This window comes from Bos grunniens, chromosome 28, assembly GCF_055505025.1.
Source record: "Bos grunniens cultivar Pamir isolate PY7600 chromosome 28, Bosgru_T2T1.0, whole genome shotgun sequence".
Lineage (NCBI taxonomy): Eukaryota > Metazoa > Chordata > Mammalia > Artiodactyla > Bovidae > Bos > Bos grunniens.
Window position 1 is genome coordinate 36,979,072 of NC_141192.1, and position 24,689 is coordinate 37,003,760.

Genomic DNA, 24,689 nt, shown 5'->3' on the forward strand with positions numbered 1-24,689 from the left:
GTTACTACTCTGCACTTGCCTTGCGGAGTCTCATTTGTCATTTTCCTGCACCACTTCTCATGCTTCCTGTTGACATTTTAGTGTAATTCCTATGCACCTTAACTTTATGCTTCTTGTTTAGAATCATCTGCAAATCTGGGGATTTGACCATGTATTATTCTTCAGATCAGCAGTAAAAGTGTGAAATGAGAAAAGTCTCTTCAAGGATCTCTTGGAAATGCAATTCCTTATCTTCTGTTTAGAAACATGCCTACCCTTTATTTGATAAAGCATAATTAACAGGAATAACATTTGATTTAGGGATGGGTTTTAAGAAAACACAGATAAAATGAAGCCACGCTGAACTTATTTGTGTCTTTTCTTGTGAATAGTGATGGTTAGACATCTTCAAAAATCTAATTAAAACAACTAATCTCCCTACCCAAATACATGTATAGACAAAATTTTGCAAATTACACAATTGTACAGCCATTGCAGTCCATCTCTATAAGTCATGTTCAGGACACCTTTAAATTAGTGCTGTTTTTGTTCTGCTTTAACATTTAAGGAGATCTCCTCAGAATGGCATTTTGAGCTGATGATGGACAGAGGGATACCATTGGAGCTGTGGGCACATTACGTAAAACAGCTCAAAACTGCCCAGCGGATTGCCGTGGAGGACTCAGTTTTACTCTTGTTTTCACTGAAAAATTTTATTCATACTCTAAAGGCTCCTAAATCTTTTCCTAAAGGTAAGACAAGCCATGAATCCCTTGAGTGTGATACTGTGGAAAACTGAAGTATTGATTCTCCAGTGTTCTTTGTCTTGAATGAAAAGTTCCCAGGGTGTATTCACATAAGCTTATGCGCCATTTCCCATTCTCTTCGCGTCCCCATAGATGATACATGGTGGAATCCCGAACAGCTGCAAGAAGACAGCAGAGACTACCTGCGTCTGCTCATTGGGCTCTTTGAGACGGTTCTCAGTGGTGCTGATGCCATTCACTTTCGGGTTCTGATGAAACTCTTCGTAAAGGTACCAGGTCATCTTTTTCAGACATACTCTTCCCTTGAAGATGATGTTATAAATTATTTCAGTTTTGGTAGTTTTTAATGAAAAAGAAAGCAGACCTTTAAGCAGTGAAGTGCGTGATGATGGAGGCAGGCTGGTAAAGCTGTGCTGAATCATGACAGCAGTCCGGAGGTTGGACAGAGACTGACATGGCTGCCGGCCTCCTAATGTATTAGTCCTGCTCAGGTATTTAATAATCACAACAGCCCAGTGTATCTGGCTGACTAATGCCATTACCAGAGAGAAACTGTGGTTCAGAGAGGCAGTTCAGGATGTGCAGAGCCACTCGGTGGAGAGATTTCGTCACAGCACCGTGAGCTCCCTGCTGCCAGGCCCAGTGGTCAGTTCTTTATCCTGTCTTAACCTCTAAACAGCGTTTGACACAGTTGACATGGGTCACTCCGCCCTTAAAGTACTTTCTCAGTGAGGCTTCCTAACATCATTCTTGTCTGCGTTGTCTGCTTGGTGACCTCATCCTTTTCATTGTTTGAGCCCAAAATTATAGAGAAGTCCTCTGAATACCACTGCCAGTAAGTCCTCTGAACTCGTCTATATCCTTCCCAGTGGGTTAAAGTACCCAGCAGAGATGAATTTTAAAGTGACTAGACAAAGCAAAACATTGCAGTAAATTGTTTTTTGTAATTGTACACTAGAGGAAAGATCTGGAACCAACTTATTTGAGTAAAGGGCTTCCCTGGTGGCTCAGATGGTAAAGAATCTGCCTTCAATGCAGGAGTCCCAGGTTTAGTCCCTGGGTCGGAAAGATCCCGTGGAGGAAGGAATGGCTACCCACTCCAGTCTTCTTGCCTGGGGAGTCCCTCAGACAGAGGAACCTGGCGGGCCACAGTCCATGGGGTCGCAAAGAGTCAGACACGACTGAGTGACTAAGACTTTACATACTGTTTGACTAAAATTAACTTCACTATCTTTTATTTTAGGTACATTTAGAAGATGTTTTTCAGTTATTCAAGTTCCTTTCTGTTTTATGGACCTATGGTTCTAGCCTTTCAAATCCACTCAACTGCAGAGTGACAGCAGCGCTGCAGACGCAAGCTCTTTATGTGGGCTGTGCCCTGCTGTCTTCTCAGAAGGCGCAGTGCGAACATCAGCTGGCATCTGCATCTTCTCCAGGTACTACAAGTAGCCTTGTCCTGTTCTGTCATGACCAGCTGGTAATGCTTCCTCTGTGTGAGATGGATGAAGGTTGTGGTTTGGAGAATTTGTTTTTATTAGTGTGAGTGCACACTCTCTCTGTAGGGGTATGTGTGTGTGTATTTGTGTATATGTAGGAAATGGCAACCCACTCCAGTGTTCTTGCCTGGAGAATCCCAGGGACGGGGGAGCCTGGTGGGCTGCCGTCTATGGGGTCGCACAGAGTTGGACACGACTGAAGCGACTTAGCAGCAGCAGCAGCAGACTGTTTGTAGTTTGTTTGCAGTTACTTTTATATTGCTTTTAAGTTCTAAATATCAATTGCAAAATCTTGCCAAAACAGGTAACAAAAATGGTAGGTGATTAATTTTGGGTTTTTACTATCCAACTGTTCATTTTTTGAGTAGTAACAGGGCTATCTAGGGAAACCAAACCATCTTAATACAATTCAGCATTTAACTGATCATATAAAATTGGTCTCCATTCAGGCAACCCTTATGGATTTATCTGTTTTATCTGGTATAAAGTAATTTTCAGGTTGGGCACTCAGTAATGAAACAGCCAAAAATAAAACTTACGTTTTTTTATAAGTGAAATTATAAATTTTGCAAAACATGCAGAATTTCATAAAGTTGATGAATATGATTTTGAGAAGTGGATTGACTTATAAAGTTATTGACAAATGAGAGGATCTGGCAGAATCAGACCCTATAGTGACTGAAGGTGAGAAAGTTGATGAGGATGATGGAATCATTTTAGTATGAGAGGAAAGAGTGGCCCATGGGAAATCTGAACATGCTCTTGATTTTGTCTTCCCAAATCGCTCTTTATAAGTGGTCTGTGAAAGCAAACACTCTTTTTAAATGGTCTTACTTTTTTTAACTTATGTTTTGGCTCTCTGGATCTTCATTGTTGCATGCAGGCTTTCTCGAATTGTGATGAGCAGGGGCTCCTCTAGTTTCAACGCATAGGCCTCTCACTGCGGTGGCTTTCCCTGTTGAGCACGGGCTCTCAGGTGCTCCAGCCTCAGGAGTTGTAGTACACAGGCTTAGTTGCCTTGTGGCATGTGGAGTCTTCTCAGACCAGGGGTCGAACCCGTGTCCCCTGTGTTGGCAGGTGGATGTGAACTTGCTGCACATTTCTTAAACTTTTTCAATGAATACATTGTAAGCATCTTTCTATATTAATATATATAATTATATATTTTTAAATGTCTACAGAATATTTTATATGGAGATATGCCATATTTTATGAAAATAGTTATCCACTGTTAAACTTGTGAGTTTTAAAAAAAAAAGTCACAAGTAGTTAGATTTTTTAGTTAGGTATGAAATAAATGTGCTATCCTTTAGCATCAAAGGCAGTGGCTTGTGAGGGCCATGTCTCTTTGTAGGCAGCACGACAAAGGACCTAACTTTTCCTGTGGTATTGCGGCAAGATGAACTCCCTTCGTACTCCTGCTGCTTTGCTTTCTGTCACCTCCCCCTTCCTAAAGTACTTTTGCATTTATGCTCCCTAGACGTGTCACAGGACTCTGTTAAAAACAGGAGAGGCACGTTCCGTTCTACTTGAAAGCTCAAGGACCACTAGCATCGCCTAGGCCCAGAGAGAGGGCGCTTACTCATTGCACCTGTCCTCAGGCCACTCGACTGCGAGTGTCCGGTGAGCTGCTGCTGCTGCTATATCACTTCAGTCGTGTCCGACTCTGTGCAACCCCAGAGACAGCAGCCCACCAGGCTCCTCTGTCCCTGGAATTCTCCAGGCAAGAACACTGGAGTGGGTTGCCGTTTCCTTTTCCAATGCATGCATGCATGCTAAGTCACTTCAGTCGGGTCTGACTTTGTACAACCCTATGGACAGCAGCCCACCAGGCTCCTCTGTCTACAGGATTCTCTACGCAAGAATACTGGAGTGGGTTGCCATTTCCTTCTCTGCAGTGAGCTTCTAGTCATACCTTATCCATAAGGAATCTTGGCTGGTATTTGTTTTCATATAATTACAAAAAACATGATGTTTGTTTAAAAGAAAAAGAGAAAGGACTGGAAATTCTAGCAAATAGATACCTGGGCCTGAAGCTGCCCTTTGTGTGAATTCAACTCTTCAGCTCTTCATTTCTGGCTTTACTTTATAAATTAATTTTCTGGAGACCAGGAAAATTTAACTTTTATATGACCTCAGAAAGGTATGAACGCTTGTCATACTGTTTCTTGGCATTCCAGAAGTAGTATATATAGAATGGATCATTTCTAGCAAGATAAAAATTACCAAAATTTGCCCCAGTAAATAGCATGGAATAAAGCATAAATAACTAACTACTATAAAAGGAATTTAGTTCTGTTTATCCCAGAGACTTCTCTTTCAAAAAACCCTGATTCAGTTGCTTTCACAGATTCATTTTACCACATCCTTGAAGCCAGTTTATTTCAGTGTTGTTGAGCGGGGCAGGGCATAGAATGAAGGAAAGCCTCCAGATTTTGTTTAAAACCAGCACAACATGCTGACAGACAAAAGGCAGTGGGTGCTTTGAATAATAATGCAATAGTTCTAAATAAAATATTTGTTGGGTCCAGGAGCATTATTTTAGAGAATAAACATTTCCCCAGAGTTCATTCCAGCAGGACAAAATTGGTTCAAAACTAGGAACTCTATTATGTAATTGGCTAGAGAAAACTCATATAATCATGTCCAAAGATCTGAAAAGGCATGAGATAAAAATCAGTAACTGTTCCTAATTAAGTGACAGCAGAATAGGAGTAACATGATGAAAATACTTCTCAAATCAGAAGCTAGTATTTTTGCCACATAATTGGGGAAACAAAAGCATTCTTGTTAAATTCATCATTTTTGTTGAACATGGTTCTAGTTGGCAGAAATAGATGCCTTTCAAGTACTAGTGAGATGTATGAATGATAAAGCTGACGTCCCAGGTCTGTGGGGTTCTTAGGTTGAATATTAAGCAGGACATCTGGCTAGTCATTTGGAAATATTAAAGAAGTTTGACTCCAGCCTTATTCCTTAGACAAAAATGTGAGCTGAACTAAAGATTGCACATTAAAAAGAAAACTTAGCTTTAGTGTTAGAAAATGTGGAGTACATATGATGACTATCTAAATATAGAGGTAGGTACTTTTTAAAGAGAGCACCTTTCTAAGCAACATATAAAGCTAGAAGAAAGTAGTCTTCTGTAAAGCTATAAAGTTACCACGTCCAAAAGAATGTGAAAGCAAACATCAGTTCAGGACAACATATCTGCCAAGCCTGATGCACGAGCGGGTTATTTCCTCTGCACACTTGCTCAGGGGTGTATGTACAGGGCGTTTGTTGCAGCGGTTTTAATGCCAAAAGACTAGAAACAATCTAAACTTTGACTAGTAAGGTACTAGTTTTTAAAAATACGGACCACACGATCTGGCGTTTGTGTACAATTTTAAAAGGCTTTTCCTGTAGCTGTGTATGTATCAGGGGTGGTATGGGAAACACTCCCGGTGTAACTGAGATGTGAGAGCGGCTGTGCAGAGCAGGACGTGTGTGCTCTGGTCTCATGTATTTTCAGACAAGCACACCACTATACATCTAGCATTTCTCTAGGGTAGTGAAAGGATTAAACAGTGACTTCAGAGAGGGGGTTTGTGCTGGGAGGAAAGTTGCAATTTTATGCTGTTTCAGTGTTTTCAATTGTTACTTAAATGTTTTTCCCTTTGGTTTTAGTGGTGATCTCTCTACTCATTAATCTGGGTAGCCCCATAAAAGAAGTGCGCAGGGCTGCCATTCACTGTCTCCAGGCCCTCAGTGGAGTAGCGTCCCAGTTTCATCTGGTCATAGATCACGTGGTTCCTAAAGCAGAGGAGATCACCTCAGACGCCACCTACGTTGTTCAGGTAAACTCAGTGGCAGAGAAGATGGAGTGTGTGCAGACCATTGTGGACACATGAGCCATTCTCCCCTTCGTTGACGTTCTGCTTTGCAGGGCGTTTGATTGGCTAAGTCATTGAATTTAGAAATTGATATGTCAGTATCTGCACATCTTTATCCTCTGATCTTAAAAAGATAGCAGTATCATGTTGCATTTCTGCTATCTTGTCACTGGCTAAAAGACCAGTGTTGGTAGTAAGCTACCAGACGGGTAGTGATACCATTTCCTATTCAGATTTCAAGGGGAAATGAAAAATCGTGAGCTGTGTTGCATCATTTGGGAAAGCATCTTCCCTGAGTAGCACATGGAGCCCCTGCCCCTTTTTCTTTAAGCCACTTTTCTTTTTTGTATCCTAGGACTTGGCAACTTTATTTGAGGAACTGCAGAGTGAAAAGAAGCTGAAATCTCATCAGAAGTTATCTGAAACTTTGAAAAACCTCCTTCATTGTGTATATAGTTGCCCATCTTACGTTACAAAAGACTTGATGAAAGTACTTCAGGACATCAACAATGAGGTATGTGTAACTTAGTGGGCTGTATCCATTGCAGGTGATGTTAGTGAAAATTATTTTAATTAGTCATGTGTGTACAAGACTGCGTGAGAGTTATATATATACACACTCAGGCGTGAATACTTTCATATTAATGTGAGAGAAGAGCTGAGGTGGAGGGAAAAGATACAGGGTACAAAAAACAAGCAGTAGTGCATTTCTGTCCATTTTAAAATTGTGTGTTATCCCTGCCTCATCATTGACTTGATGTTAAATGAATTTTAAAATCACAGGGAGAACTGATGACAATGCATTGATGAAAAACAGTTTGTGTTTATTCTCAGGTGAAAATCTCCACAAAATAATAATATTTGAACATAAAAGTCTATGTATATTTCAAAATTGTTTACTCTTTTTTAAAATACACATGGCTGTACATTTCTAGAGAGGTCGGGGGGAGAAACAGAGCTTTATGGTTCCAGGGAAGCCTGTGTTACGAAAGAAAGAGGTTTATGAACCATTTGTGTGATGGTTTGTGCTTGTAAGCCAGAGAAAACTCCTTATCCTTGTGTTCCAAAAATTCCTCTGGACCTTACCAGTCTTGGGAATTGACTGCAAGTTGGAGAAGTAAGAGAGGGGTAGTGTTGTTATTTAGTCGCTAGGTCAAGTCTGACTCTTGTGACCCTGTGGACTGTAGCCTGCCAGGCTCCTCTGTCCATGGATTTCCCAGGTAAGAATACTGGAGTGGGTTGCCATTTCGTTCTCCAGGGGATCTTTCCAACCCAGGGATCAAACCGGAGTCTCCTGCATTGACAGTTGAATTCTTTACCACTGACCCACTAGTGATGGAGAAGGCAATGGCACCCCACTCTAGTACTCTTGCCTGGAAAATGCCATGGACGGAGGAGCCTGGTGGGCTGCAGTCCATGGGGTCGCAAAGAGTCGGACACGACTGAGCGACTTCAGTTTCCTGCATTGGAGAAGGAAATGGCAACCCACTCCAGTGTTCTTGCCTGGAGAATCCCAGGGACGGGGGAGTCTGGTGGGCTGCCGTCTATGGGGTCGCACAGAGTCGCACATGACTGAAGCGACTTAGCAGCAGCAGCAAGCCACTAGTGAAGCCCAAAAGAGGGATAAAATGGAGTAAAAGACATTTCATTACATTGTCCAGGCCAAGAAAATAGATGGCCTGTGTCAGCTCTGTGTTGTTCCTGATACAGTGTAAACTAGGAGTTGACAGTCTTGTTCTATGAAGCAGTGTCCCCAAGCTTCTTGGCACCAGGAACTGGTTTTGTGGAAGACAGTTTTTCCACAGAAGGGTGGTGGGATGCTTTCGGGATAATTCAAGTGCATTACTTTTATTGTGCACTCTCTTTCTGTTTTGTGGCCATTTGGGGATAGTCCGCCTTGACTTTAAGGTTAGGGTTCATGCTCCTGTGAGAATCTAATGCCACCGCTGATCTGACTGTAGGAGAAATTCAGGCGGTAAAGCAAGTGATGGGGAGCAGCTGTAAATACAGATGAAGCTTCACTCACTCGTCTGCTGCTTACCTCCTACCGTGTGGCCCAGTTTCTAATGGGCCACAGCCCAGCCCTGGTCCACAACCCTGGGGTTGGGGATCCTTGCTGTAAAGGACCAAATAACAACTATTTTACGCCCTGTGGCTGTATAGACTCTGTTGCAGATGCTCTGCTCTGCCATCATATTGCCAAAGCAGCCTCAGACAGTATGTAAACAGAAGAGCATGCTTGTGATTTTCAACAAAATTTACAGAAACAGATGGTCCTCTGAACGTGTCCTGCAAGCCATAATTTGCTGGCTCTGCTTTAGTTATTGAAGACTTCACATATATAATTTGAATTAATATTAATTATACCAAGTTGGAAATATTGTGTGGAAAAGCTTAATTTTATTTTTGTAGTCTAAAACTTCAGTTTGTATTTCCTGTTTTTAGAAAGTCTTAGAATGCCCACAGAGTATTACTGCTGAAAGATTCAGAGCTTTTGATTATTACAGACTGAACTGTCATGAGGGACCTGGGTGCCTTGGTTGGATTAATAGCTGTCCTTATGCCTAGGAGGTCATTACTGTTGGTTTTTTCCTTCTGTGTTAAGCTTCTAGTCTTATAACATCTCTTTGGATGTTTTTGTACAGCAAGGAAAAACTTGCATCAGTGTAAATAACTGTCTACTAATAAACTTTCCAAACTTTAGCTGGTGCTTTCTCAGCTGTTGTCAATGATTGAACAACTTTTAGAAAAGAGCCAGAAGGAGCCCGCAGCTGTCCTGAAAGATGAGGCCATTGCCCTGCATCTCATTCTGGGAAAATATACTGAATATTCAGCTTCTCTTTTACATAAGGACCCGAAGAGTCTAGATATATTTATAAAAGCTCTGCACACAACAAAGGAACTTTGCATGGGAATGCCAGCCATTCAGATTACAGCTCTCGAAAAGGTCAGTGATTTCTTTCAGAGATTAAAGCATGTTAAGCTTTTGAAAATTTGTAATGTTTACTTCGAGAAGGTAAAATGGTCTGAACATGTTTCAAAGGAATATGATCCATTTGACCCATTTTTGCAAAACTGGATAATGTACATGAGTCATTAAACTGACAAAATGGGGACCAATTTCACATTGTAAGACAATGATGGAAACGTCATTTTTAGAATCAGGTTTGTTCATAGATCTCAATTGCCTTTCTTCTACCTCTAGATTACGAAGCCATTTTTCGCAGCTATAACAGATGAAAAGGTTCAGCAGAAGCTTTTGTGCGTGTTGTTTGATTTATTGGTGAACTGTAAGAACTCACATTGTTCTCAGACTGTTAGCAGTGTTTTCAAAGGGGTAAGTTGCAAACTTGTCATTTATTAATATTTACTCTCTTCCAAGTAATGCCATGTTTAAGCCTTCTCCCTTTTGTAATTCCTTTAGGAAGTCAGATATTCCCATTAGCCAGAATCATAGAAAAGTAGGTCATAGAGAAATGCAAAATCAAAAGTTGTAAGTCCTCACTGTTACTTTTATGGTATGAAATATTTAGTTTTGAACGGTAGGGTGTGTGTTAGTTTAGGTGTTACTCACCTCCTAGGCAAGAACAGGAAGGTGTAGTGACTTGATGTTCAGCAGGGTCACGGATTATTATTCTACTTAATTTAAGTTGTTTAATGACACATAGAATGGAATTGAGAATCTGCTCATTGGTTTCTATGTATGTTGGAACCTAGCTGTGGATCTGAATAACTACCTAATTACCCTGTGTGTTGCTTTGTTGTGCTTTTTAGGGAAACTTTCTTTCACAAAAATACATAATAGCGTGGTGAAGTCCTAGTATCCAGATTCTGCAGTTCTCAGAATTATAACATATTTTCTTAGATTTCTAAGAAAATTTGTTCTAAGTGGAACAAATTAAGGTACAGAGCAGTGTGATAATGTGCTCCTGTGTGTGTCTAATCTTTATAGAGCTGTTGGTATATGGAATATTCCCCAGGAATATATAAGGGATTGTCAGTGAAGTTTCCCTTTGGGTATTGGACTGGGCTCTAGGGTCATAGGGAGACATAAAATGGGACAGAGACGTTTGCATTGTATCTCTCTAAATCTGCGTAAACTGCTCTAATGGTATCCGTGGAATCCTATCATCATGCATTCCTCCTTAATATTCTAGATTTCTGTTAATGCTGAACAAGTCAGAATAGAACTGGAGCCACCAGATAAAGCCAAGTCCTTAGGCACAATTCAGCAGACGAGGAGGCAGAAGATGCAGCACAAGTAAGCGTGGCTGTCCCCAGGCCGTGAATGTTTGGAACCATCGTGACTTTTTTGATGCCCATCAATGTGGCATAATTGGTTACAATAGTCTGTACTTAACATTGACAGTATTTGCTTTTCTTTTTGTCTCGTCCGATTCCCAGAAAATCACAAGATCAAGAATCTGTCCAGGAAGTTGGAGGTTCTTACTGGCAAAGAGTAACCCTCATCCTGGAATTATTGCAGCACAAAAAGAAACTCAAAAACCCTCAGATACTGATACCGACTCTTTTTAACCTGCTGTCAAGGTAATAACACTTGCCTTTGATCTGTGAGAGAATAAGATTCTAATTCTTGCCTGTTTTCACACTCTCTTCTTGCTCAGCTAGTCTGTAAAACAGTGCAAGTTGAATACTATAGTTGGAAGATTTAAAGAATGGTTACAGGAACCTGTTTGCCAAGGCCTGAAACTAACCTTCATCCTGTATGTGTGGTAAATGAGCACTCACCTTGCAGCCTGCTTTCCTGCTTCGTGGTCAATACCGTGTCCCTGGGGCATCATTACCTCTGTTTAAGGATGTAGTGTGACACCTGGTTCTTTTAGCCCTGCATCATTAGATAGCCATAGTGTGTGCCTTGCATGGTGGATGTGTGCTCTCGTCTGAAGAAAAATAATTCTCAAGGTTGTCCTCTAAGAAGGTTCAAAATGGGTTGATGGAAAGTTCGGTAGAAAAGAGAGGTAATGTGACGTCAGCGCCTGCCTGCAATAGAAGAATCAGCATTTGAAATCTCACACTGTGTTTACAGACACAATGTTAATATTTTAGTTCTTCGTCATTTAATATATGCTCTGGGCATTGGTCATTACTGCAGAACTGAAACTGTACAACCCTTTCATTTCCCATCGTTTCTCTTCCGGGATTCCTGAAGGTGTTTAGAGCCTTTGCCACCCGAGCAGGGAAGCATGGAATACACCAAACAGTTAATTCTTAGTTGTCTGCTTAACATCTGCCAAAAACTGTCTCCAGAAGGTGGCAGAATACCCAAAGGTACGTACATTGTTGGAAGCAAGTGGGGAAGGATCATCTGCTCTGAGTGTGAATGTACTTACCACTTGCAGATATTTTATTTCTTGCCCTATAGACGTTCTGGATGAGGAGAAATTCAACGTGGAATTGATAGTCCAGTGCATCCGTGTTTCTGAGATGCCTCAGACCCATCACCATGCCCTTCTGCTCTTGGGTACTGTTGCTGGAATATTTCCTGTAAGTGTTAATGATCTTAAGGCTTATGCAGGTATTTTGGATGTTTTCTTCCGTGGACATATATAGGCGCACATGGTTGGGATTCTGTGGGGTTCTGGACCTTACAGTGCAGGTGGGCCTCCCAGGCCTGCCTCTCTAGTTGAGGCAGTGAGCTGGTTGATCTCTCTAAGCTTTGGCTCCACCTTTTGTAAAGTGGAAAATACAGTAACCTTCATAGAATCGTGAGAGTGGGACTGGGTAATTTATGGTTAGCACTTAGCATGGCACTTGGTGCAAGGTAACTCCAGTAAGTGGACTTAAAAGTAATTTGATTATAAACTGCCTCAGTTAAAGAAATCGTGTTCCTTATAGAAATCCATCATTTAAAGATTTTTGAAGAGATGGAAATTATTTTCATCTAAGGGATATGTTCCTAACTGATGATTTTTGATTCTTCATGAGCTTCTGTGGGTCTCTTAATCTACTAAAATGATGTGTAAGATTTAATGTGTATGGGATTTTTTTTTCCCTTGGTACAGGGTCAGTAGCCCTCAAAGGGGTTGATAATCCAGAAACAATTAAGAATCATTGATATTTTTCTTTTGTTTTTATTGAAATATAGTTCATATTGTTACAGAATCTACCTATTAGAGGTGTACGGTTTAGTGGTTTTAGTGTACTCACGGTTGTACAGCTGTTACCATATGTATTTCCAGAACACTGTCATCAGCCTCAGAGAGAAACCCCATATGCATTAGCGTTCAGTCCCTGTTCCCTTTACCACCACACCACCTCCTCTGGCAGCCGCCTATCTACTCTTCTGTTCTGGACATTTCCTGTGAATGGAATCGTATAATACGTGGCCTTATTTGTGTCTGACTTTTTGCACTTCGCATGTTTTCAAGGCTAATCCATTTGGAAGCTTGAATCAATACTCCTTTTATGGCTGAGTAGTTAACCGTTGTAGGACTTTTCCTGGTAGCTCAATGGTAAAGAATCCGCCAGCAATGCAGGAGACTTGGTTCAGTCCCTGGGTGGGAAGATCCTCTGGAGGAGGGCATGGCCACCCACTCCAGTATTCTTGCCTGGAGAATCCCATGGACGGAGGAGCCTGGCAGGCTAAGTCCAGGGGGCCATAAAGAGTCAGACTTAGAGACTAAACAACAGCAACAACAGTAAACGCTTGTATGTACATTGTTTCATTTATCTGTTCAGTAATTGATGGACATTTAAGTTGTTTCCACTTTTTATCTGTTCGTTAATTGACATATTTGTTGTTTCCACTTTTTGGCTGTTCATCATGCTGCTGTGAACATTCATACAGGAGGCTTTGTGTGAACGTGTCAGTATTTTCAGTAGGAGTAGAATTGCTGGGTCTTAACTTCATGAGAAACTGTCAGGCCATTTTCAAAGTGAGGTCATTTTGTGCCCACCACGAAGTGTCTAGGGGTTCTAATTTGCCCACTCCCTCACAGTTATTACTGTCTATCTTTTTTATTATACTTGTCCGAATCGGTGCTTTCTGATTTGGATTTTGCATTTCCCTCATAACTGATGTTGATCATCTTTTCATGTGCTTATCAACTGTTTATTTGTGGAGAAATGTCTTTGTGCATCATTTGCCTGTTTTTAAGCTGGGTTATATTTTTTTATTGCTGAGTTGTAATGAATCATTGATATTTGATGTGCTTAAGATGGAAAATGTTGAAAAATGTGTTTGCTTTCAGGATAAAGTTCTACACAATATCATGTCTATTTTTACATTTATGGGAGCCAATGTGATGCGTCTAGATGATACTTACAGTTTTCAGGTCATCAACAAGACAGTGAAAATGGTTATTCCAGCACTTATTCAGGTGAGTTTTCTACTGTCATTGGGGTTATATTTTATAATTTTTAAGATTTTACATGGTGTGAGATTCAAGTAGTAGTTAATAAATGACATTAAAAGCCTCTCCAGAACGCTCAGGTATCAGTGCCCATTAAATTTTAGAGTGATGAAGCTAAGGAGTAGTCTTGGAAATAACATCTTTTCCAGAAATATCTATAAACATCCCTAGCTGATTGTGCTGTACTGCAAGGGTATAAACTAAACAAGTACCTTAACATTCTTCTGACAAAGTGAATTTATAGTCAGGTTATATCTCAGGACATTGCGTCAGTTTGATGAGACCCTTAAGTAGGTCTGTGCAGATAGGAAGTTTTAAAGATATGGTGGCAAATGTGTTAACATACAACTTAACTGACGTTTACCAAGTGTTCTCTGAAACTTAGTACACAAAGAGATGACTGAGACCTGGTCTCTAACAGCCTAGTCTCAGGAAGAAGTGAAGACTTTGAAACTAAAAAATAGCCTTGAAGATGAACGGGCATGGTTATCCACTTGGGTTTTCTCTTTACCTCCACTGCTGTTACTTTCTTTTCTCATGTTATTGACCATTTTCTCTGTGACCATACCGAGCACCTTCTCCTTTTAATCTTGCTGTAAGGTTGGTATTCTTTGTGTCCAGCAAATTAGCCAGTGTGGGACACATATATAAAAAGGAAAATAACATTATGCATTCATGTGATGTATGCCAGTGGGATAGAGAAACACTGAAGAGTACATTGTAGGGGAAGGCCCATATGGGCCAGAATGACCACAGACTTTGATAAGAAATGCACTTCAAACTGATATGAAGAGGGTAAGATTTGTCCTCTGAAACAGCTGGCGGTCCTGGCCTGGGGTTGTGCACAGTGTGTGTGAGGGACGTGGAAAGCAAAGTCGGGTGGAAGTCGGGGCGCTGGGTTAGCTGGTCGTGTTTCTTTCTTCATTCTTTCATTGATTCAGCAGTTGTCTTTCATGCACCCGTACCAGATGGTCAGAATTGTATTCTGAAAGCAGCAGGGGGCTGTTGGCTTTGTACTGCTGCGCTTGTTAGACGATACCGTCCTTCTCCAGGCATAGCTCAAATCCTGTTCGGTTTTTCTGGACGCCCCCAGAGCAGCCTTGCTCTCAGGGTCCGTCGTTGGCCTCTGCAGTCTTTTCACGGGAGCGTGGTGTCTGGCGGAGATGAGTGCCTCCTTCCGGGCAGGGCTCACGTCCTGCACTGTGTGGTCCCCTCATGGGAACGTAGTCTGTACTCCTTGATTGTTAGAATTCCTTTGATAACTGTCTTGGGGGCACATCAGAAGGCCTTTTCGAGTCTACTTAAAGCTTGTCTCATGGCGAGTTGGCTTCTTGCTGTCCCCTGCTTGCTGCCCTGCAGTCTGATGGTGGCGACTCTGCCGAAGTCACAAGGAACGTGGAGGACATCGTGGTCAAGATCATTAACGTGTTTGTGGACGCGCTGCCCCACGTGCCCGAGCACAGGCGCCTGCCCGTCCTCGTCCAGCTTGTTGACACGCTGGGCGCAGAGAGGTTCCTCTGGGTTCTCCTGGTCCTGCTCTTCGAACAGTACGTCACCAAAACTGTGCTGGCGGCCGCCTATGGAGAAAAGGTCAGAGCACAGAGCGGGGTGAGAAGAGAAAATGGGAGGTGTTTCACATAGATTTTGCATTACTTTTCACTTTAAACTTGTGGCTGGTGATGCTTAATGCGCATGAGCTCAGAAGTGCTTTTAAAGGCATTTTTTTATATTCTTTGGACCTACTTCCAGAGCCTGAGGCACTGAATATCCTTGGGAGTAACAGGACTTCTCCTGAGGGTGACTGGAATTTAAGAAACAATTGGTGCCATGCTGGGTGGGTCTGTTTTAAGCCCAACAGCATCGGGCTGTACAGGAATTAAACTGTGTCTCATTTCAGGGGGCAGGGGAGGAGAGTCAGTGTTAGAGAGGCCAGTGAGATGCAGGTAACTGTTTTGAAGAGCCCTGTTGAGAGAGATGAGGGGGGACTTACAGGTCCAAGGCTGTTTCTAAATGACTTCTTAGACAGTGGGATCCAGGAATAGATCTAGAACCTGTGTTAAGTAATTCAGTTCTACCAGAAATCATAATGCAGTTTATCCTGGACTTAAACCTCTTAATTCTTGTAAATTGGCTTTATTATGTAAGGAACTCACTACCTGATTCTTCTAGTCATACACATGACCATTCTTATGGTCTGTGTGGAGTGGCTTTGTGTGCTGAGAAGTATTTTTAAAATGTTTCCCTTATTTGTACTTGTTAAGTAATGTAAATTTGAGAGGTACAGTTTTATTACTTCTTTCTTTCCTCTACACAGGATGCTATTTTAGAGGCAGACACTGAATTTTGGATTTCTGTCTGTTGTGAGTTTAGTGTCCAGCATCAGATCCAAAGCTTGATGACTATCCTTGAGTACTTACTGAAGCTGCCAGAGGAAAAAGAAGGTAGGTGTTAGTCAGATGTTAATTATTGTTTGATCTGGAAGCTTGAGAGAAGCAGAAGATTATGCACTGTATCCTCAGAACCCATGGCATGTCTTTAGAAGGGTTTTTTAAAGTAAGTCAGTAATTTATATGTCTGTCACCTTCTCAAATCTTTGTAGAAAACAGTAAGCAGGATTTCTACCTGCCATTCCTCAAACGTTGGTTTTTGTGTCTCTGTGCTGGTATGTGGGCTGTGGAGTGTTCTGAGTGGGATGAATTATAGTAAAAAGACAGCAAGTTAGTAGGACCTTATTAGCTGTATCTTAGCTTTCCATTAAAATGCGAGCCATGTGTGGTGACAGGCTAAGTACAACAAAGCCTGAATTTTGATTCACCCTCTAGGACAGTGATTTGTAAGTGGCCACCAGTAAACACATACCCCTTTTATATTCGATACATTTGAGTATGGAATTTTACGGAGTTTAAGGACAAACGTCCTCAACTTTTAGGTTTAAATGTTGAAGGGGAGGGATGACCCTCCTCCAGTCCATTGTGGGCCATCAAAGTACATGCCTCTGTAGCTTCAGAAATGGGGCATGGAGCCAGTTTAGACTCTTTTTGCAATATCTTTGTCTTCGATTTGTTTGTCTCAGTTACCTTGTTTTTTGTTTGTTTGCTTTTGTCTTATATACTCTATTCTCAGGGCTGTTGGATATTTTATTTGAAAATATATCTTTCACTAATTTAGAAGAGGAAAAAGTAGATATAACAAATTATATATGTATATAATAGGGCTTCCCTGGTGGCTCAGACAGTAAAGAATCTGGCTGCAATGCAGGAGACCCAGGTTTGATCCTTGGGTTGGGAAGATCCCCTGGAGAAGGGAATGCTATAATACCCACTCCAGTATTCCTGCCTGGAGAATTCCATGGGCAGAGGAACCTGGCAGGTTACAGTCCATGGGGTGGCAAAGAGTCAGACATGACTGAGCAACTAACACTTTCACTTTCTTTTCATGTATATTATATGGATATGTTTAGTAATATGCATGTGTTTTATGCATAACAGAGTTCTCTCTAAAACTTGTTTGCATTTACCATGCTCATTAATACCTGTATCTATACACTAAAATATCAGGTCGAAGGTGAGTGAGGTCACTTGTTCATTGTTGTTTTTCAGAAACCATTCCCAAATCAGTGTCTAACAAGAGCGAACCACGAGAAGAAATGCTACAGGTCTTTAACGTAGATGCGCACACCAGCAAGCAGCTGCGGCATTTTAAATTTCTGTCTGTATCCTTCATGTCTCAGCTCCTGGCTTCCAACAATTTTATCAGAAAGGTGAGATGTTCTTTAAATGTATGTATGATATAATTTTGCTTGTTCTGAAGAAATTGTGGTTTAGGCTAGTAAAAATAGCTTGGCAAGTGTCTCATGGAAACATGAGGCATGCCTGTAATAGAAAGCAAATAGTGCTGTTCACTTCAACATGAACATGTGTTGGGCACGACCTGCTAAGACTGCATATGCATCAGCCCTGTGGCTCAGCAGTTCTGTCCTCAAATGGTACATACCTGCAGAAGTATGAATGTGTGCACCCAAAGACATTGAAAAGTATGTTAATGGTAGCATTACTGAAGGTGCCTGGACTGGATCAGTCCACGTGTCCATCAACAGTGGAGTGGATAAAGCGGACGGGGTGAACCTCACTGACGCACTGTTGACATTCATCAGTATAACATCGAAGGAAAGAAGGCAGAAAGAATGCATCCTGTGGTTCCTGTCGTATTAAGTTCAAAAACAGGCAAAACACACTTGTGGTTTTAGAAGTAACAACGGTGTCTGTCTTTGGAAGGAGGAGAGGGCAGGGGTCGGGGTCAGGTAGGGGAGGAATTCTGAGGTGCCGATAATACGCTGTTTCTTTACCACATATAGTGAGCTCTGCACACACTATTTGTACATCTTTCTGTTTGTGTGCTAAACTTTAAACAACAAGAGAGAAAGAAGTACATATGGAAACAAAACGAAGACATGAAGAAACAGAAAGAAGAGTCAGGGTCATGACCAGGAACACAAGAATGGCTGAGCATTTGAGTATCTCTGTCCTTTTAATGCATGATCAAGACAGGAAATCTGTGATCACTGAAGTATTCAGACAAACAGCTTAGAGAATTCTGTACTTACTCATGACTTAAGGACAATGATCATCAGCATCATGAGGTAGGTGGATCTCCTTGGCCTGATAAAGACATGGTTTATACCACACTTCATCATGAGGCCTGAACGTGTGCCCATCAGAGCTTGGAACAAGGGTGTTCTGGGTCACTGTTCACACTCAGCTAAAGAAACAAAGTGTAAGAATCAGAAAAGGACTTGGCAGACTTGCTCAACTAGTAATTAGCTAAGCAAGCTTGCTTGAGAGTGACCAGTGTAGACACTGCTTGTGTCAAGCAGAGTCTAGGCCGGTGGTGGTGCCTGATGATGCGAGTGGATCAGTGTGACTGGACATCAGCTGGCCACACCCACGTGATGTAAAAAGCACTTGCCATGTCGGGCGGCACCATGTGACAGTGGGGGGAGAGGAGTGTGCGAGCCCTAGGTCTGGTATGATTTGTGCCAAGTACGGGGGAAGGCTCAGGTCACGTATAAAGTTAGATTAAACAAAAGGTAGATTAAAAACTTCAGTGTGAAAAGGAGTGCTTGGCACTTTGAGAAGAAAATCAAAGAAAACATAACCAGAGGATGGAGAAGAATTTCTTAAAAACTTCAGTAAAAAGCCACCATAAGCAAAATGAAAAGAAAACCACAGGCTAAGCTGTTTATAAGTCAAGAGGCATCTGTTTCTATTAGAACAATCGGCAAGAAATATGAATTCACTGAAGAGGAATCTGAAATGGCCAGTGAGATGAAACAGCCTCCTTAGTAAGAAGGAAAATGCAGGTAAAAGGGGATGCCACTGTGATGTTATCAAACTGGCGGAAATTTTAAAGTTGTTAATACAGGAAGGCGCAAGGCTGTGGGGACACGGTCATTGTTCTGCGCCGTGTTGGGCAGTGGGACTCGGCACTGCCGCTTCAGGAAGCGCTGAGCAGTGTCCCGTCAGGCGAAGATGTTGGCCCCTGTGATCTAGCAGTTCCCTTTCTCTACAAAAACTTGGCTAGGTGCTCAAGGACAAAGGTTCTTTTTAGCACTGTTACTAAAGGAAAAAAGGATGAGGGGGGTGACATAAACTAAACATCCACAAAGAGAGGTGAATGAATAAGTTGTGATACATCAGGAGGAATAGTGTGTGCAGTTAAAATAAGTGAGCTAGAGCACCATGACTCACTGTAGAGAGGCCCCCCAAAATCGAATGTCATCAAGGAAAGCGTGTTGCTGCCTGGTATGTTTTATGACATTTACCTGCAGGTTGAGGTTTGTGGGGCTCGGGGTGGAGGAGATTGGGATTAGAGAGCAGCAAAGTAGGGACTGCAGCTGTACCTTCATGTTTATTACCATCTTAAAGTTAGACACAGGCCTCACAAAAGATTGCCGTTTCATAAAATTAATAGGTAAGGGTTACATCATTTGCTGTATTTTTCTGAATCTTTGTAGTATTTTATAGATAATATCTATAAAATGTAATCAAAATAAATTAAGGGAAGTGGAGTTAATACAGTATGATGGGGGTGATTTGGACCTGATTAAGTTGTAATATTAGAAATCACTGGGGAGTGAGTTGAAGAATTTCTGAAGTTTCACTTCACTTCAACTGATTTTTCATCACTGACTTCCATATTGTTGTTCTTTAAAAATCAGGTAGTTGAAAGTGGTGGTCCTCAGGTGTTGACAGGCCTGGAACAGAGGTATGTTCCCTTTCTTTTTTTAATTTGTATTCGGAAATAATTTCAAACTTTTAATCAGAAAGCTGGAAGAAGTTAAAACTCTCACACGAGTCTCCTGTGTTCCAGGTTGCTAGAAACAGTTCTTGGCTACATCAATGCTGTAGCACAGTCCATGGAAAGAAATGCAGACAAGCTAACTGGGAAGTTCTGGCGAGCACTCCTCAGTAAAGCTTACGACATGCTGGACAAGGTGGGCATTTATTTCTCTCCATCTTCTGTGTTTTGTTGCTGTGCTATATCATTGTCAAGTTATTTATCAGAAAGTTTTACTTTAAGAATAAAGTTAGTGATACCTTCTCTTAATAGAATGCAGCTCAGATTTTTCTTGGAAAAGAATTTGATGCCTAGAGATCATTTTATCTGAAAAAGTTGCTTATCTACTGATTATGAGATTGTGTATCTCAGTAAATTTAAAGCATTAGCTTTAAATGTTGAGTCATATCCTACTGTATAACGTTCCAGTTTATTCAAGTGGAATAAATGATAACCTAATAGGTGGAGTGTGTAGTTCATCAGTAAAATCACTGGCCAGGACCACTGTTTAAAATTGAGCTGAGTTGCTTATCTATGTCGCATTGAGCAGTTAGCTTAATGACAGCATCCTCTTTTGGTGTTGTGTGTTTGATAAATGTGGTTAGTCATGCCTCCCTGAAACGTGAGTGTAAGAACTAGATAAGAATGGGTGTGTGCAATCGCCTCATACTTGGAAGGTGTGCAGCGAGTGGAAGTCTGTCTTAAATGATTCATCTTCCCTTTTGTATTTTATATTTTCCTCTTTTGTTAAATGTGAACCTGCTGTTTAGGTCAACGCCTTGCTGCCCACAGAAACCTTCATCCCCGTGATCAGAGGACTGCTAGAGAACCCACTGCCGTCTGTTCGCCGGAAAGCTTTGGATCTTTTGAACAACAAGCTACAGCAGAAAACCTCCTGGAAGAAGAAAATTGTAAGTGAAGACTACTAGAGACCCATTACCCAGTCCTTGCTTCATCAGAGCTGCAGTTAACTCCTTGTAGTTTCTCTAATGGTACAGTTTAAATAAGTATGTTATTATCCAATAATGCTGTGCTGCCTGTGTGTTTAAATGTGATATGAACTCTGGAGCACTATGTATGTGTTATAAGAGCTATTAGAGTGGAATTGCAACCAAATGGAATTCTTGCTTAATATTGACCACATGTTGCCTTAACTTTGGCATGATTCTAGTCCTTTTTCACTCCAAACTGGTAGGGTGCTTTATATAAATACAGAATTGACTGCAAGCACATGCATTCATTTATTCGTAAGTAACACAAGTGGGGAGATGGTTGCTTGTGTATAATCATATGGCTTAGGACTTCGTGGTCTGATCTCCATTTAAGCAATCTCAAGCAGTAAAAATGGACAGAAGACTAGCATTTCTTTGCAGCTTTAATTGTTTGGGAATTCTGGCTGTCTTCCTCAGATTTACCATTTCCTCGACCTGGTCCCCGTCCTCGTGGCCATGGTGAAGCATAAAAGAAAGACGTTAGAAGACCAACCAATAAACAGACAGACGGCTCTGTATACCTTAAAGCTCTTATGCAAGAATTTCGGTGCAGAAAATCCAGAGCCTTTCGTCCCGGTGCTGCACACCACTGTGAAGTTGATTGCTCTGGGCGCAAAGGAGGAGAAGAACGTCCTGGGCAGTGCCCTGCTATGCGTGGCCGAGGTGGTCTCCACCCTGGAAGCCCTGGCCATCCCTCAGCTCCCCAGGTACGCCGAGGGGACCTGGAGCAGGACCGCTGCACAAGGTTTCTGCTACCAACTGGGAAGTAAAACCTTAGTGACTTTTTTTTTTGCCCGTTAGAAGAAGTTTCATAAAATTCGATTTGTTAAAGAAGTGATCTTTTCTTCAAACTGGAAACACAGCATTCTCATTTACCTTTGTGGTGTGTGCTGGCCCGTTTCTGCTCCCCTTGGACCAGCAGTCCTAGGAAGCAGCAGTGACAGCACCGTCTCATGAAGGAGCCCTTCCATGGTCAGGCCACGACTGGCCCGTGCCGGCCACGCTGGGAGTGGCCTCTCCTGGCTGTCTCGCTGGCTGTGCAGCCTTGCCAGGGTTACTTAGCCTGTAGGGCTTTGCCACCTACAAACCGAGACAGTGCCTGTCTCATGGGGTAATGATGGGGCAGTGCATGCATGGCTTTTTTTTTTGTTTTTTTGAGATTAAAAAAATTTTTTAATTGCATAGATTGCTATTTTCATAAAATACAGTAAAAATAACTAGAAAAATGAAATAACACAGGCACACAAAATTTCTTACTACTATTAGAGTCACAGACATAAAATTACTCTGCCCAACTGCTATAAATGTTTAAGAGCTTGCTGTCTCCTTACTTACTCTTTGTAGACCAGTAACAGTTTTTTTTTGGTCTTTTTTTTTAATTGGAGTACAATTGCTTCCATGCTTACCTGACACGTAGCAAGTGTTCAGCTGAAAGACATTGTCATGTTTTAAGTAAAGTGATACTGAGTTGGTACTGTGGGCCCTGGGAGAGCTCTTGCTCTTGGGAACATGAAATGTATAGCTGTTTCATGGGCTCGGACGTCAGAATGAAAGGGGCACGCATGGCGGTTTGGATTTTTTCATGGTGACTTCTGCTCCGTCTTCCATTCTCCGTTTCTGCTCTAAGTTTTGAAACTTGTGTCCTTTCTTTCCAGCCTGATGCCGCCACTGCTGACAACCATGAGAAGCCCCCGCGAGCTGGTCTCAGGTGAAGTCTACCTGCTCAGCGCCCTGGCAGCCCTGCAGAAGGTGGTCGAGACCCTGCCGCACTTCATCAGCCCCTACCTGGAAGGGGTCCTGTCGCAGGTGAGTCAGTGACCACAGTAGGGGAAGGGAAAAGTTAGAGATTCGATCATTTTATTTGTGCCTGAAGCTTTCCATTTGGCATGGAGACTCTTATTCTGACAAGATGTGCTTCTTACCAAATGTGTGCCTTTCTCACTTTCGCTGTCCCTCCAGTTCAGTCATGAGGTTGGTATGGGCGTTGCTTTGTCAGGAGACTCTTTCTTTCTTTGATTTTGCAGGATGTATTTTACTGCTTTCTTTTCCTGTGAGCTCTTTGGACTTGGGCTGATAGAGCTTCTTGTGGAAATGGGCATGACTGCTTTGTTCCTAACATGAGGGTTTCTTGACCCTACGGTGTCCTTCAGAGTGGAATGCCTGTGCTGCAATTCAGACAGTGGGCCATTGGCATTTCTAGCCAAATGAAAATGCCTGAGAATGGCCCCCATCTGTTGTGTTGTGTTGATCACTGGCCATTTATGAGGTTAGGAGCCTTAGCTGCTTGGACGCAGATGACTTGATTGATTCACATACTTTCTAGCCACACCTTGAAAGTAGACGTCATGAAGAAAGGGACGTCTGCATCTGAGCAGCTTTCTAGATTCTTTAGCAAAGAACGCAGCTTTCCTCGTGGTCCCTGGATCCCTGTCCTCTTAAGATCACTGTCCTGAGCCCTGCCCTCTGTCCTGCCTCCCACCATTTGCCTGCATCCCTGACTCCTCCCTGGAAAGAGGCATCTGTCTGTTTTCTTCCATTTTAATTTACATTAAATATTAAAAATAAGTCTTTATTTTTATTTATTCTTACGTTTGGGGTTGGTGCATGAGGAGTTCTGTGTGAGGCTAAGTGCGCTGAGCGTTCCCAGTCACTGGCACGTGGACCTGCTTCTCCATCCTCACCAGGACTTTCTGTGCGTGTGTAGACAGATGCTCTCGGTGAGGACCTGTGGTGGCCTTAATGGTGGTTGTTATTTCCTACAGGTGATTCACTTGGAGAAAATCACTAGTGAAATGGGTCCTGCCTCCCAGGCTAATGTCCGTCTCACGTCCCTTAAAAAGACACTGGCTACCATGCTGTCACCCCGAGTGTTACTGCCAGCCATCAACAAGACATACAAGCAGATTGAGAAGAACTGGAAGGTTAGACTGTACAGGGTATTAGACTTGGGAGGATGGAGATGTGGTACTTAAATTTTAGATTTTCACTTAAAAGAAGAATATGGTTATTTAATGCCACTACAGATGTATTAATGAACTCTAGGAGTATTAAAAACGGGCACATCTCCTGTGTGTTTTCAGAATCTCATGGGCCCGTTTATGAGCGTCTTGCGCGAGCACATTGGGGTGATGAGGAAGGAGGAGCTCGCCTCCCACCAGCCCCAGCTCACCACATTCTTCCTGGAGGCCCTGGACTTCCGCACCCAGCACGCTGAGGTAGGCATGTTTCCACCCGCCTGTCCTGAAGTTACCACCTAGCTCAGAGCCAGAGAAAAGTCTAGCTGTGTAACCTGCTGTACCTGCCAGAGTGAGACCTAGATGTCAGTACTCTGGCTAATAAATTAGCTCTTCTGTTTTTAGAATGATCTGGAGGAAATCGGAAAAACGGAAAATTACATCATTGACTGTCTTGTAGCCATGGTGGTCAAACTTTCTGAGGTCACATTCAGACCCCTGTTCTTCAAGGTGAGCTTTCTTCCTCCACTTCTCTTACTGACATATCAGTCACAAGATCCATAGAAGAAACTAATATTACTCTATCTTTTTAGCTATTTGATTGGGCTAAGACTGAGGATGCTCCCAAGGACAGGCTGTTGACATTTTACAACTTGGCAGATTGCATTGCTGAAAAATTGAAAGGGCTTTTTACCCTGTTTGCTGGTCACTTAGTGAAGCCTTTTGCTGACACCTTGAACCAGGTGAACATCTCCAAAACAGGTAGGTAGCGGCCTCTAGGTCAGTTGGCACGCTTGCTCTGTGTACATTACACCAGGAATAGTAAGGAAGATATATTTCTTACTTGATAGTCAGTTGTCAGACACTGTTTTAGCATGTTATTAATTGGTGCTTCCCTGGTGACTCAGACAGTAAAA

General features: G+C 42.1%; 1 protein-coding gene across 2 annotated transcripts in view; it reads left to right on the plus strand.

The window, feature by feature from the left end:
- HEATR1 (HEAT repeat containing 1) overlaps positions 1–24,689 on the plus strand; it is a 50,799-nt gene that overhangs the window by 22,081 nt on the left and 4,029 nt on the right. For both annotated transcript variants that reach the window (XM_086382798.1, XM_086382799.1), the window contains exons 18-41: positions 548–731; positions 879–1,015; positions 1,990–2,182; positions 5,912–6,081; positions 6,473–6,631; positions 8,822–9,064; positions 9,323–9,454; positions 10,275–10,378; positions 10,522–10,665; positions 11,288–11,406; positions 11,501–11,622; positions 13,329–13,457; positions 14,850–15,080; positions 15,805–15,931; positions 17,090–17,250; positions 19,708–19,754; positions 19,860–19,983; positions 20,597–20,737; positions 21,236–21,525; positions 22,474–22,624; positions 23,581–23,739; positions 23,899–24,033; positions 24,178–24,282; positions 24,366–24,534. In XM_086382798.1, the coding sequence (XP_086238924.1) occupies positions 548–731; positions 879–1,015; positions 1,990–2,182; positions 5,912–6,081; positions 6,473–6,631; positions 8,822–9,064; positions 9,323–9,454; positions 10,275–10,378; positions 10,522–10,665; positions 11,288–11,406; positions 11,501–11,622; positions 13,329–13,457; positions 14,850–15,080; positions 15,805–15,931; positions 17,090–17,250; positions 19,708–19,754; positions 19,860–19,983; positions 20,597–20,737; positions 21,236–21,525; positions 22,474–22,624; positions 23,581–23,739; positions 23,899–24,033; positions 24,178–24,282; positions 24,366–24,534 (3,676 nt within the window). The remainder of the gene's footprint in view (positions 1–547; positions 732–878; positions 1,016–1,989; positions 2,183–5,911; positions 6,082–6,472; positions 6,632–8,821; positions 9,065–9,322; positions 9,455–10,274; positions 10,379–10,521; positions 10,666–11,287; positions 11,407–11,500; positions 11,623–13,328; positions 13,458–14,849; positions 15,081–15,804; positions 15,932–17,089; positions 17,251–19,707; positions 19,755–19,859; positions 19,984–20,596; positions 20,738–21,235; positions 21,526–22,473; positions 22,625–23,580; positions 23,740–23,898; positions 24,034–24,177; positions 24,283–24,365; positions 24,535–24,689) is intronic.